The sequence below is a fragment of the Delphinus delphis genome, chromosome 14 (assembly GCF_949987515.2).
Source record: "Delphinus delphis chromosome 14, mDelDel1.2, whole genome shotgun sequence".
NCBI lineage: Eukaryota > Metazoa > Chordata > Mammalia > Artiodactyla > Delphinidae > Delphinus > Delphinus delphis.
Window position 1 is genome coordinate 34,397,240 of NC_082696.1, and position 13,902 is coordinate 34,411,141.

Consider the following 13,902-nt stretch of genomic DNA (forward strand, 5'->3'; position numbering starts at 1 on the left):
TATCAGTGCACTTCCCGGGGAGCGTCTGGCACGGCTTGGTACCTTGCGTGTTCGCCTGCTCAGAGCCGCATCTCCAGCCCAGCCGCGGGCCGCCAAGGAGTAATCCGTTCTTCCGGCCGTTGAGCCTCCACGTTAACGCCATTGTTTGGAGAAACAGAGTGGGTGTGGAACTGGGGCGAACCGGTCCAAAGTCAAAAGTGCTCAGCCAGATAGTCGCATATATAAAACTACGAAGTTAAACTCTCCTCGTCTCCGAAAAGACACAGTAAGAACCCTGAGGTCCCCGGAAGATCAGAAGGAAAGCGCTGTTGATTTGCTCCAGCCTCAAAACATCGCCTCTGCCAAGAAGTGAGCAGTTCTGGATTTTCTAAAGGGATGGGGAGGGTGAGTGGGCAGATAAAACTTGAGATTAAAATTGTTGGTTTAGGCCGTGCTGGGGTTGCTGGGTTGGCGAATTTCATAGGAGAAGCCTCAAAGAGACACAGCATCCTGGTACTTTGTGAGAACCACGTGACAGCAGCCAGGTACCTTTGATTGTGGGAGCCGAGTTCCTGGAACTCGAGCTTTCTCTTGCGATAGCGCTGTATGGGGGCCGAATTAAGTGTTCTCTGGTGGCTCTCAGCTTCAGAGTGGTTCTGCCTAATTCGAAACAAAAATAAGTTTGCATTGGCAATATAACTTATTTGGGTGATCCCGGTTAGTGTGACCTGCTAGTGAACTAGACCAGATATTCTAGGAGCATGTTGCTCTGGGAGAACACGTAGAAAATAAGTTGATGGATGACTCCTCCCTCTCCCTCCTCATGTCTTCTTTGTTCACTGTTATTTTCCAAATTGAGTTGGAAGGAGATCCCAGAAAGAGAAAGGGAGGTGGAGGAGCCTTCCAGTAATATTTCTTTATAAAATGAGGGGTTACTACACATTGACTAAGCTATGATACTTAGACAATAACAGGACTAATGCTAGTAAAGTAACTAGCAAGTATCTCCTCCCCTAATAGGATTTTTTTTTTAAGCAGAACTTTCTGCCTAGTCATGCCCTTTTCAGTCATGCCCTTTAGAGAGAAATTATATTTCTAAGGAAAACGCACCTAACTGACTAGCTAAGCAGCTGGATCACTAGGGAGAAAAAACCAGGAGGCAGTGGGTTTTGAGTTGCTATTTTCCAGATTTTAAAAGCCAGTGATGGATTTATCTTGGAAAAAATACAAAACAGAAGTTGATCTTACCACCGTGAGTGAGGATGCACCAGCCTTCTTGGGTGCAGGGTCATTCTGTTTTAGCATTTGGCTTCATGGAAAGGACTGGGCACTTTAAAAGTACACCTTTGCCTGTTATGTACCATCTGAGAAGGTGCTTAATAAATGAAAATACTTTGTTTAGCAATTACACTTAAAACTAAAGCAATTCACAAGAACATTGAAATTTAGATAAGTGTAGAAAAAGTTATCACCTGTAATTTAAGAAATTGTGCAGAGCCACCAATAAATTTTTCCAAATGATTTTTAATTTATTTCTCAAAACTAAAAAATAAATAAATTAAAAGAAAAATCCCTTCAGTGCTGCTAATGACTAAACCACATAGATGATTTTTAATGCCATATTTTCTTGAAACTGAAGTTGGCTTAAAGTCATTCATTATTTATATTTTCTTTTAATTCTAGTTTAAAGGAAATTGGGTGTATTTCTCTCACAAAATGCAACATTAAGGGCTAGAGCTGTTTGAGAAAAATATCATTTATCCATAACACGTGTTCTCTAAGAAAAACCCTTTCATAACTCTTTTCATCTAATTGACACTTGGGAATATCAATTAAAACTTTCTCCATGAAATTAGGCTTTGAAACGCAGATTTGATAGTGAGGAAACCAAAGCTGAAAAATCAGGGTATTGACAGTTCTAGCCTTTGGACTTCTTTTCCTTCTGAAGCTTCTTGACCTTATCTTCTTAAACAAACAAACAAAAAACTCCCTTCCCATCAGTTCCTTTCTGATTCCATCCTTGCCATAACCTGCTACCGTGAGAATGGGAGGTTCAGCGGCTTTCAGATCTTCATTTTACTGAGGTGGCGTAAGATGGAGATAGCGCCCCCCTGGGCAAAATGAGAATTGACAATTCTACATCCTAGTTCTAAAGTCTAGTCTTCTATTAAGCGCCGTCCAAATCTCATTTTCTATGGCTTCTCTTGTTATGGAAAATCACTCTTTGCTCTGTAACAATGCAGACACGCTGTGTGCTTTCCTTCTTTTGTTTCTGTCCCAGATTAGAAAGGAAGGTTGCTGGCAGTGAGGAGGGAAGAGAGTGACCTGGTGATAGACTATTGTAAATCGCCTCTGATAGATTCTTCCTAGACCGCAATGAGTCAGCCACCGACGGGGGGCGCTGCCCCTGCCACAGCCGCAGCTTCTGCCGCCACAGCTGCCACTGAGGCTCGCTTGCACCCGGAGGGCAGCAGCAGAAAGCAGCAGCGTGCTCAGTCACCCGCTAGACCGAGAGACAATTCGGTCCGACAGACCACCGCGGCCACCCGGTCCCCGGTAGGGGCTGGCACTAAACTCAATTCTATTCGACAGCAGCAGCTGCAGCAGCAGCAGCAGCAGGGCAACAAGACCGGGAGCCGCACGGCGCCTCCGGCCAGCGCCCGAGGAAGCGGAGGAGGGGCGGAGAAGGCCGCGCCCCTGGCGCCCAAGGGGGCCGCGCCGGGAGCTGTCCAGTCCTTGGCTGGTGCTGAAGTGGCCCCCGTGGCGACCCTGGCCCCGGTGGGTGTCAGGAGGCCTGGCGCGTCGGAGGAGCCGCCCCGGGAGCTAGAGCCCGCGTCCTCTAAACTCGGGGAACCCCCTCCTCTCGGAGAAGGAGGAGGAGGGGGTGGGGAAGGAGGAGGAGCCGGCAGCGGCTCTGGGGAAAGGGAGGGGGGCGCTCCGCAGCCGCCGCCGCCGCCCAGGGGCTGGCGAGGGAAAAGCGTACGCGCTCAGCCGAGGGGCGGCAGCGGCGCGGAGGGGGCCTCCCCCTCGCCATCCACCTCCTCTGCGGGCAAAACCCCAGGCTCCGGCAGCAGAAACTCTGGGATTGGCGTTGTGGGGCCTGGCAGCGGTGGCGGAGGGAGCTACTGGAAGGAAGGATGTCTGCAGTCTGAGCTCATCCAGTTCCATCTCAAGAAAGAGCGGGCGGCGGCGGCGGCGGCCGCGGCTCAGATGCACAGTAAGAACGGCGGCGGCGGCAGCAACCGCAGCTCTCCGGTCGCTGGCGCCCCTGCCATTTGTGAGCCCCTCGCAGTCCCTCCCACCTCCCCAATGGCGGCGGCAGCAGAGGGCCCCCAACAGGGCGCAGAGGGCAGCGCGAGCGGCGGCGGCGGCATGCAGGCAGCGGCGCCCCCTTCGTCGCAGCCGCACCCGCAGCAGCTCCAGGAGCAGGAGGAAATGCAGGAGGAGATGGAGAAGCTGCGGGAGGAAAACGAGACTCTCAAGGTGAGGAGGGTGTGGGGGACGGGTTGGAGGAGGGGAGGTGTGGGCCTCGGAGCATTAGGGCGTGTCCTGGCGGGAGTGAGAGGCTGCTAACCTGTTAGGGAGCCTTCAAGAGGGAGGGGAACAGGAAATGAGGGGAGGGGGTCCCTAGGCCCTTTCCGGATCTAAAAGGGCTTTGCGATCAGCAGCGTTAGGTTTTTATTTAGATCCAAATCTGGGCCTTCGTTCCTCCTATTATTATGGTTTGGCTCACTTTTTCACGGACAGAGCTGGAGTAGGAGAGCGAGGGAAGGCCTAAAGAGGGTCCATTTTTTCTAGTTTCTTCTTGTTCATTCAGCTCCGGGTCATTCCTGTCTCATGGAGAGGGAGCAGTAAAGCTGAGAATTTGGAGCTGGGATGGGGTGTAGACGGTGTATGTCCGAGGGGTGGGAGGCGAAGCTAATTTTGACCCGCGGCCTGTCACCGCCTCAGAACGAGATCGATGAACTGAGGACCGAGATGGACGAGATGAGGGACACTTTCTTCGAGGAGGATGCCTGCCAACTGCAGGAAATGCGCCACGAGTTGGAGAGAGCCAACAAAAACTGCCGGATCCTGCAGTACCGCCTCCGCAAAGCCGAGCGCAAAAGGCTCCGCTACGCGCAGACCGGGGAGATCGACGGGGAGCTGTTGCGCAGCCTGGAGCAGGACCTCAAGGTCTGCGGCGCCGGGGCCCGGGGGGCGCGCGGCAGGGGCGGTGGGTGGGGACTCAGGTCACGGGCGCTTTGCGTTGAAAGGCCTTCAGTGGTGATTGGCAAAGAGCTCTAGGGACACGGAGTTTCGCAGCGCCAATCACAGAATGTCAAGGTCCCGGAAAGGGAAGAGGAAAAACGGACAGGTGGGTCTGAAGAGTCCTGTGTGGGGGGAGGGTCTTGCAGAGAGCGAGCTCTGCGGGCTGCCCTGGGAGCCACGGTGACGATTACAGAGGTGGTGGGAGGAGGGCGCCGCCTTCCGCGGCGGAAACGGCGTGGCCGAGCGCAGGCCTTGATCTGACTTCCAGAGACTGTCCTCCAAGCGCAGGCCAGATGGAGTCAGGCCCTCTGGAGCAGCGCGGTGAAGACTCCTTCAGTGGAGTTGAAGCCCAGAATAGGAACAGCACTGGAAAGATATTAGAGTTAAGATTTCTCTCTGAAAGCCGCCCCCGTCCCCAACGCCTTCTTCCAGAACTCCTTCCTTTCTGTAATTACCACTTAGATAACTCCCAGAAAGGAAAACTGTCCAGCTTGTGGTCCCTTTTGGAAAAGTAAAGGGAGAGTGCGCTAAATGAAAGAACCATGTTCTTAGGGAGGTTGCTTCTTCAGAGTCTCCCCCAGTGGAGAAATTTCAACTTTGAAGTGCGTTTTTTAGATAGGTGTGGTCTGTTCATTCGGTTTTCCTGTAGACAGATTCACTGACAACGCAAATCAGATGTTATCTTCATGGTCTGGGACAGCAAACGAAATATAATTTAATTGTATTAATTTCATGAAGATTTAAAAGCCGAGTGTAATTATCTTGTATTTTTTTAAAAAGAAAGCCATGGGAAAACATTTTATGAAAGCCGTTGTATCATTTCTCTTTTTTTCCTTTTTCTGACATTTGTCAAGTGTTGACTAGGCACCAGGCACTGTGGCAACCATTGTTACTCATGTTATTATTTCATTTAGGTCTCAAGGAGAAAAACCTGTAAGGAAGGGATTATGAATAGCATCATTTTACAGGTGCCCACAATGAACCTTTTATGAAAGTTAAGTGCCCAGCCCCTAGCCCTAGAACTTGGCTAGTAGTTGGTCAGGCTGCCTCCCCACTCAGTCCAAAACCACAGCCTGTGTCCTGAGATACAGCACCAGACTGCCCCACTTTTCTTCCAAACCCTAAAATTTCTGAGGTAATCTTAAAACAGGAGGCAAAAATGCACACACTAATTTAAACAAACAAACAACATTCTCAAAGACTAAAATATTTCTTAAAACTAAGCACCTGGAATGTTAGGATCAAAATTCAAGCCCCAGACCCTACCTGGGAATATTTTATTTTCTAGTCTTTAAAATAAGTGATAATGGAGGCATCTACTTCATAGTTTTGTTGTGGAATTAGAGACTTGTGAAATCTCTACACATGATAAAACACAATTGAACATTTATAACCATGATGTCATGTAGACATTAAGGGAACAGAGTGGAGAGCCAGACTACCTGGCCACTTGTTAGCTGTGTCACCTTGAGCATATTACTTTACCTCCATGAGACTCAGTTTTCCTCATCTATAAAACAGGAATAATAATAGGATCTATTTCATGGGATTGTTGAGAGAGTTAAATGGTTTATGTATGTGAAATGGCTTATATGTAATGCATCTGGAATGATGTCTGGCATATGGCAGACACTATATACATATTGGTTCTAGTACTTTTAATATAACTTTAGCCCATTTGTTGTATTGTCTTTAATTACATTTTATTGTTAAAAACACTTTAATTTAGGTAGCAAAGGATGTATCTGTGAGACTTCACCATGAATTGGAAAATGTGGAAGAAAAGCGAACAACAACAGAAGATGAAAATGAGAAACTGAGGCAACAGCTTATAGAAGTTGAGATAGCAAAGCAAGCTCTGCAGAATGAACTGGAAAAAATGAAGGAGGTTAGTAATCAGTTATCTCATGGCGTGCTGTATATATTTAGCTCTTCATAGAGCGTACCAAAGACTAATATGACTGTTAAAATAATTAAATTTTTTATGATTATAGGACAGTTTGTTGTTCTCACCCAATATAGTAACAGATACATGATTTCATAGTAATAAATAAGTAGCAAAGAAGAAATTCTGACCTCTACCCTGCCTCTGACTTGACATATATGAGCTGTGACGGATGCTTCGTGTGTGATATCTAAATGGATGTTAATTAAATAAATTACACAGCTATACCAAACACAAAGGATATCAAGAATATGAAGGAATAAGCCTTCTGTTAGTTGAGGGGAAGTGCTAATCCTGTGAGATTACTACTGAGTTCATAGAAGCACAGACTTTTAGGATGAAAAAGACCATAAAGGCCATTCAATCTAATCTAATCATTGCTTGATTCCTTCTTATAACAAAGCCCCCCCAAATGGTCTAATACTTAGAACTTCACCAGTGACTAGCCCTTAAGATCGTCTCCAGTAGCCAATTTTATCACAGCATAGCTCTGTTTAAGGTTTTCTTTGTTTTGAGTTGAAATCTATCTACTTGTAACTTTAATAAATTCATCTCAGTCCTACCCTTTCGGGTACAAGAGTCAGAGTTCTCTTCCACATTAGCTATTAGAAAATTCCTACCATGTTTCCCCTGAATCTTCTCAAAGCACAAAATCAGTATCAAAGAAAATAACGAGAATAAAAGAAACAGAAAGATGTATCAAGAAATAATTAGAACCAACACACCATTGTAGAGCAATTATACTCCAATAAAGACGTTTAAAAAAAAAAAATAGTTTTGTGATAAGTAACAGTTTGAATTGAAATAATATTCTTCCTTGAAAACTGCCTGAAAATGTCCAGAGCAACTTGTGAAAACCATTATTGAGAATTAGCAAATACACACGTGGTCCTCTGAACACTTCCTCTGCTTAAATATGCAGAATTTAAATGAAAATCCTAATCTTCCCGTAGACTAACTGAGATATTGGCACGTTCCACTGCTGTGTTTATCTCGAAATGGTAAAAAAATATAACTACCGTGTAACAGTGATCAGTTGTCAATTAAGAATGTGTGGCAGGAATTTGTAGAACACTGTTTCAGTGGGGTAACCTGTTTTGTGATCTAAGTTTCTGCTTATATTATCCTGAATTTAAACATTTTTAACATGACAAATTAGGGCAGAATCATTGTACTGGGGCTTCCCTGGTGGCGCAGTGGTTGGGAGTCCGCCTGCCAATGCTGGGGACACGGGTTCGTGCCCCGGTCTGGGAAGATCCCACATGCCGCGGAGCGGCTGGGCCCACGAGCCATGGCTGCTGGGCCTTCGCGTCCGGAGCCTGTGCTCCGCAACAGGAGAGGGCCACAGCAGTGAGAGGCCCGCGTACCACCAAAAAAAAAAAAAAAAATCATTGTACTGATATGTGACTCTTAGCTAATACCTAAGGGTGGCTGTGTGCTACAGCAGAAAAACATGGCGACTGGGAGCCGTGGGACTATCTTCACCAGTAACTAATCGGCTGACTTAAAAGTCCTCTAATTTCTGCTTGCCTCAGTGTATTCAGTTATAAAATGTTATTTTCAATGAATCTCCGTACGTCTTGCAGCTATCATGACTTTTATCATGAAGTCCAGGACATTACCATTAAAGAACAGCATAGATTTTATTCTAAAGTTGAGAGATCAAATATTAAATTAATATCAATATAAGGATAGGTTTCTTCGATAATAATGTACAGTTGAAGTTTGTGAAAAATTGAAAGTTTGAAAAAATTAAGTAGGTAGCTGTTATTTGATGGGGCTGTCATAAGAAAGTACTACAAACTGAGTGGCTTAAACAATAGAAGTTTATTTTCTCACAGTTCTGGAGGCTAAAAGTCCAAAATCAAGGTGTTGGCAGGGTTGGTTTCTTCTGAGGGCTGTGAAGGAAGGATCTATTCCAGGCCTCTCTCCTTGGCTTATATATATATGCATCTTCACACTCACATGGCATTCTCCCCATAGCTGTCTATGACCAAATTTCCCCTTCTTGTAAGACACCAGTCAAGTTAGATTAGGACCTGCTGTAATGGCTTTATTGTAGCTTGATTGTCTCAGTAAAGACCCTCTCTCCAAATAAGGTCACATTCTGAGGTACTTGCTTGGTGTTAGGACTTCAACATGTAAATTGGGGCAGGGGCACAATTCAACCTATAAGAATAGCTCTTAAATACCTTCTTATGGACAAGCAAAAAGAAAGCTCATTGTCAGTTCCATAAGGCTCCATTCCATATTCACACCTCACTTGCCTTCTTCCATACTCTTTGTTTATCCAATTAAAAATATTCAGGGCTTCCCTGGTGGCGCGGTGGTTGAGAGTCCGCCTGCCGATGCAGGGGACGCGGGTTCGTGCCCCAGTCTGGGAAGATCCCACATGCCGCGGAGCGGCTGGGCCCGTGAGCCATGGCCGCTGAGCCTGCACGTCCGGAGCTTGTACTCCGCAACTGGGGAGGCCACAACGGTGAGAGGCCCGCGCACCGCAAAAAAAAAAAAAAAAAAAAATTCAAGTAAAAACAAACTTCACTGATTATAAGGGTTAAAAAAATGCCTCGTGATTTGGCATTATATCAATGTTTTTCAAGTGGATATCTGGAAAGTTGGATTTAAGAATGGCATAAGAGCTTTCTGATTTTCATCCTGTGTCCAGGAAAGGGGGAAATTTCTATAGACTGGCTGTCCATTAGCCAGAGAGATGAGACTTTTCCCATCTTAAAATAAAAGCCATGATAATCTGGCTACTAGAAAAAAATGACTGGAATCTGGAGATGTCCTCAGGAGAATCATTGTAAAAATGCTTTTCCATTTGTTTTCCACACTTTTTCTTATAACTGTTTCCCCCATCAGGGTTCTAACTCTGAATTAGGAAGATACTCTTGCTGCATTAGGCAGTGTGGGTATATGTTCATGCCAAAGAAGAAATTCTCATCCTCCTTGGACTTACAAAAGCCAAACTCCAATCCCTAATTAGAGACTACAACAATAAAAGTGTAAAAAATTTAGGAGCAGGTATGCAGGACATTGGCTTTTAAAGTGACCTTTTATTTTTAAAATGGACTCTAAAATAGCATTCACAGTTTGAGTAGGTGAGTGGTGATAGGGAAAAGAAATGGAAATAGAGAAGAAGGGAGAGAAAGCAGAAGTTAAATATCTGAAGGATTCTAAATGGTACAATAAAAAGAAAATGAAATATATTTTGGCAGAAAAGTTCCATAATCATTCACTAGAGGTTGACCTTCATAGTGTTCAGAAGAGTGTCAGAAATAGAAAAAGTAGTTTAAAAGTAGTTTAGAAATCAGAAATGTTTCATTAAAATTAAGATTTTTGTAATGGTGATTTTGTTATTCTCCAAAAAAATAAATATAAAAACTGAATTGCAATCATAACTGGCTTACTTTGTGCGGTAGAGGTTGTGAGTTTGAAGCCTGACTTGTCCCCATCTAACTTCAGCAACTTCAGTTAATCATCTGCTTTCTTGTTTGTAAAATGAAAATATATTCAAGTCCTTGGTGAGTGTTAACCACACAACTTTTATCACTTTGAGGCGTTCCACCAGTGGAGAAAACATAACCAGGCCAAGCTTTCCATTATGAAGAAAATGCACTAGTTATGGAGTAAAATCATAAAATGCCCAATAGAATACACTACAGAGAAGCAATCCTCCAACTCGCAGATTTTAGTTTCCTATATGGAGTCATATAGTTGTAGAACAGCACAACTGGGAACAGTAGGCCATCTGCTGGAGTTTGGAAACCATTTTCTAAGAGTTTAACTGGCTTCAAGGGTGTTGCCCAATTGCTCTCAGGGCTGGTGGCTGCACAAGGTCCTGTGCACCTGCTCACATCCATCTGCTTATCTTCTCCCCCTGAGAGTAGGGAGTCGGTACTGGGGGAAAGAAGAGTTGAGCAGAGGCAGGATGGAGGTAATTAGTTGACTCTACTACTACTTGCTTGTGTTGAACAGCTGATGTTCTGCCACCTGTAAACAAGAGGGATCTCTTAGGATGCTGCCTTAGAATCTTAATGGCATTCTCATCCCACTTATAAAACATTGATTACTACTGGCATTATGCTTTCTTGCAGTAGAAAAATGCCTTTACCTTTATGTAACCTGGGGAAAATGCTTTTCTATCTTTCAGCATCACAAACAGTGAGACAGAGGTTTTTGTAAAATTTATTTTATGGAAACTACAACTAGCTCTTTGAATGCCAGGATGGGTTAATGCACACATAGTGAGAATATAGAGTAGGCTATATACAGTATGGAGGAGGTTCTATGAGGGGTGAGTCTCTGCTACAGTTAATTGAGGATCACTGCCCTTTCTGAAGTCCTACTGCTGTGGGAACAACCTTTATTTTCAAAACTTTGAAAGCCCTGTGCTCTTCAGGAGGAAGGTGTCTTCTCATGTCACCTTTAAAGTCTGGTACTTGGAGAAGCACTGCTGACAGATATTTGAGAAAAGAATGAACCAACAGAGGATCTTTAAAGATGGAAAAGGAAAAAAGAGTAACAGTAACTGAGATGATGATGATGAGAACTCTTTGTTAGATCTTTTTCAGTTCAGAATCTCTTTGTGTCGTCTCATCCCTCACCCTGACCCAAGAATCTTAAAAGAAAATAATTTTCTTAGCTTTTACTGGCCTCTGCTCTAGGGGGCTGTTAACTGGCCTACTGCAATAGCACCATCTATCTTGGGACTTCTATTTTCTGTGCACTTGGTTAATATATCCTATCTATTACAATGAACTTTCATTCTAGAACACAAAAATAATTAGTACTATAAATTTCAACAGTAGTGCCTCTGTTTTAAAAAAAATTTTATCGAGTACATAGAGAATATATCTGTTTACTCAGACTCTGTACAGGCAGAACACTTTAATAAACAAATGCTTGTCCTGACTGTTTACAACTACCTACTTACTTTCTTTTCTTTTTTTTTTTTAACATCTTTATTGGGGTATAATTGCTTTACAATGGTGTGTTAGTTTCTGCTTTATAACAAAGTGAATCAGTTACACATATACATATGTTCCCATATCTCTTCCCTCTTACGTCTCCCTCCCTCCCACGCTACTTATTTTCTTATATAAAATAAAGAACTGATTGTAACCATACTTGGTTTTGATAGGGCATGTTTAAGTTATAAAGTGCAAAAAGAAATACTGAGTGATAAATCAGCAAAGAAGCAGCCCAAAAGTTTAAATGGGGAATTTCTTTGGCATTCAAGTATTTTCCCCTGGTTCTGGTAGTTAACTTATAATTTGAAAAAATGGAACAGTAATCATTGATATTTTTGATGAAATTACTGTAAATATTTTGAAATGCATCAATTAAACACTATGACTTTAGTCACATCTTCTCAGAGGCAGTAGTTTGTTGAATAACATAAGCAGGAATAAAAGAAACTAAATTAAAAGCAAAGAATAATGTGCCAGGTAAGCATAGAAAAGCTTGTCTTCCAGGTTTTACCGATTGTTGCATTTTTAAAGATACATTGATTTCGGAATTATAAACCTTATTGGATTTTTTAAACGAAATTACATATGCAATTATATGCATTTTGAAGTGAGTCCCAAGACTCATTTGGGTAAATGGCACTTTTCTTTTACCCTGATGCCGAGTTCTCAGTAAAAGTGAAGTAGTGCACAGACCAGAAAATCCCTGTTGGTGGCTTATTTTGTGAAAAATATTGATTTTTTTATTATAAACCTCAAATTTCTGGGTTTTGTTTTACATAAAAGTACACATCAGCATTACACACCCTGTGCAATGGATCAGATTTCAGTTCTTTTCTTGGCTGGAATTTCAAACTTTATATTCTTGAAACAGTAAGGCACTGTACAAATGATGAACTCGTACAATAATGGACTAAGCACTTCCCATTGAGTACACATGCAGTTCCCATGGCTTCATAGAAATTGTTTAATAAATGATAAATGTATTTTGAAATGGTTGTTGCACTTGCTGATAAACCATATCCATGGGCGCTAAGTCTCTCACCCTGGACTCTGCCAGTTTAACAGAGGACCTGGGGTTTAGGCCGAACTTTGAGTGATCTGCCTCTGAAAACTGAGCAGCTGACCTGTGTTTCCGTATCTTCGTGGAAGCATGTTGCCACATAGTTATTGAAGAGTTGTTTACTTCTCTGACTTCTCTATCCAACCTACTTTATTTATTTATTTATTTTTGCGGTACGCGGGACTCTTCCTGTTGTGGCCTCTCCCGTTGCGGAGCACAGCCTCCGGACGCGCAGGCTCAGCGGCCATGGTTCACGGGCCCAGCCGCTCCGCGGCATGTGGGATCTTGCCGGACCGGGGCACAAATCCGTGTCCCCTGCATCGGCAGGTGGACTCTCACTGTGCCACCAGGGAAGCCCTCCAACCTACTTTAAAAAGGGGTTTGAAATGGTTCTTAGTAAATCATAACCATTGAAATAAGGGTTTAAAACTTTGGTCACAGAAGAATTCTGGGAACATGCAGGAAAACTTAGTCCAGGGGATGTACACTGTTAATCCAAGTTTAGTAGCAGTCAGGTCAGGGAGAGAAATATTGAATGAAATTCTTACCTAGCTGTGACCTAATATGGAGGTAACACCAGGTTTCGTGAGAGGTCTCCAGAATAACCATGAAGAAAATCAATTGCAGTACAGCAGAATGTTGACAATTTTAAACAAGACTTTATGTGATGATGGATGGCAACCAATGGATGGATGAGCCTTTGTCAAAATTGTCAGTTCTCACCTATACACTTAATAAATTAGGAATTCAAATTTTGCAGAAAATAAAGTTAAGACATTTTGTCATTAGCTGTGAATTTGAGGGTGACATTAAAAATCACATATGTCATGGAGTCTAGAAACTGGCTTTGAAGTCTCACCTCTCATTCCCTGTTATGTTGAGCAAATAATTTGAAATTTTTAGGCCTGTTTCTTTATCCATAAATGCAGAAATTAAACTGAATGCTCTCAAAGGTCTCTATGAAAATGTCATTTTCGACATTATCAGTTATCCATCTCTGTGCTTCCTGAAAGTTCTGTTCATAGTCAGGATGCCACTTCCTATCACTACTATTATTTTATTACTGTAATTTTTTGTATATTCAATCAACAGGTATTTATTGAACAGTAATTTATTATCTGCTAGAATGTGGCCATATGGATACCATGGAGGCTACAAATATACAGATATCAGGGGATTTCCTTGGTGGTCCAGTGGTTAAGACTCTGTGCTTCCACTGCAGTGGAATATATACACTGGGCAGAATATATACACTGGGCAGTATATATACACATACACACACACACACACACACACAGAGATATCAGAATGTTGCATTAAACTGAGAGTTTGCACTCACTGAGGGCTCTGCTGAAGGGTTTTCAACCACAGAGACCAAGACCTACAACACTCTCTCTGGTTGTTGCTACTATTCAGCATTCAAGGACCTGGTTTAGTGTCGAAATCAGAACTGAAGACCCGATGTACAGGGCTGAGAAGAAGTGAAGCTTTCTGAATAATCTGAGCCCCACTTTGTATGTAGTCTTAGTTCTCCAACCCAGGAGGCCAATAAGACATCACGATGACCAAAGAATTCACCATCTTTTCCAATAAGAAATAAACCAGAGTATTGAATGATGGTACCTAGACATTCTAAGTTGTGCGGAAAGTCTCTGAGGTGAGTTCTTTAAACGTATAATTCTCTGCAGTGAAAT

At 43.2% G+C, this 13,902-nt stretch overlaps 1 protein-coding gene across 1 annotated transcript in view; it reads left to right on the forward strand.

Annotated features, from left to right (window-relative positions):
* The first annotated feature begins 245 nt into the window (after positions 1-245).
* The window catches only part of MTCL3 (MTCL family member 3), a 43,302-nt gene continuing 29,645 nt past the window's right edge, over positions 246-13,902 (forward strand). The window contains exons 1-4 of the mRNA XM_060029987.2: positions 246-348; positions 2,261-3,462; positions 3,931-4,155; positions 5,960-6,118. Coding sequence (XP_059885970.1) covers positions 2,356-3,462; positions 3,931-4,155; positions 5,960-6,118 — 1,491 coding nt within the window. The 5' untranslated portion in view covers positions 246-348; positions 2,261-2,355. The remainder of the gene's footprint in view (positions 349-2,260; positions 3,463-3,930; positions 4,156-5,959; positions 6,119-13,902) is intronic.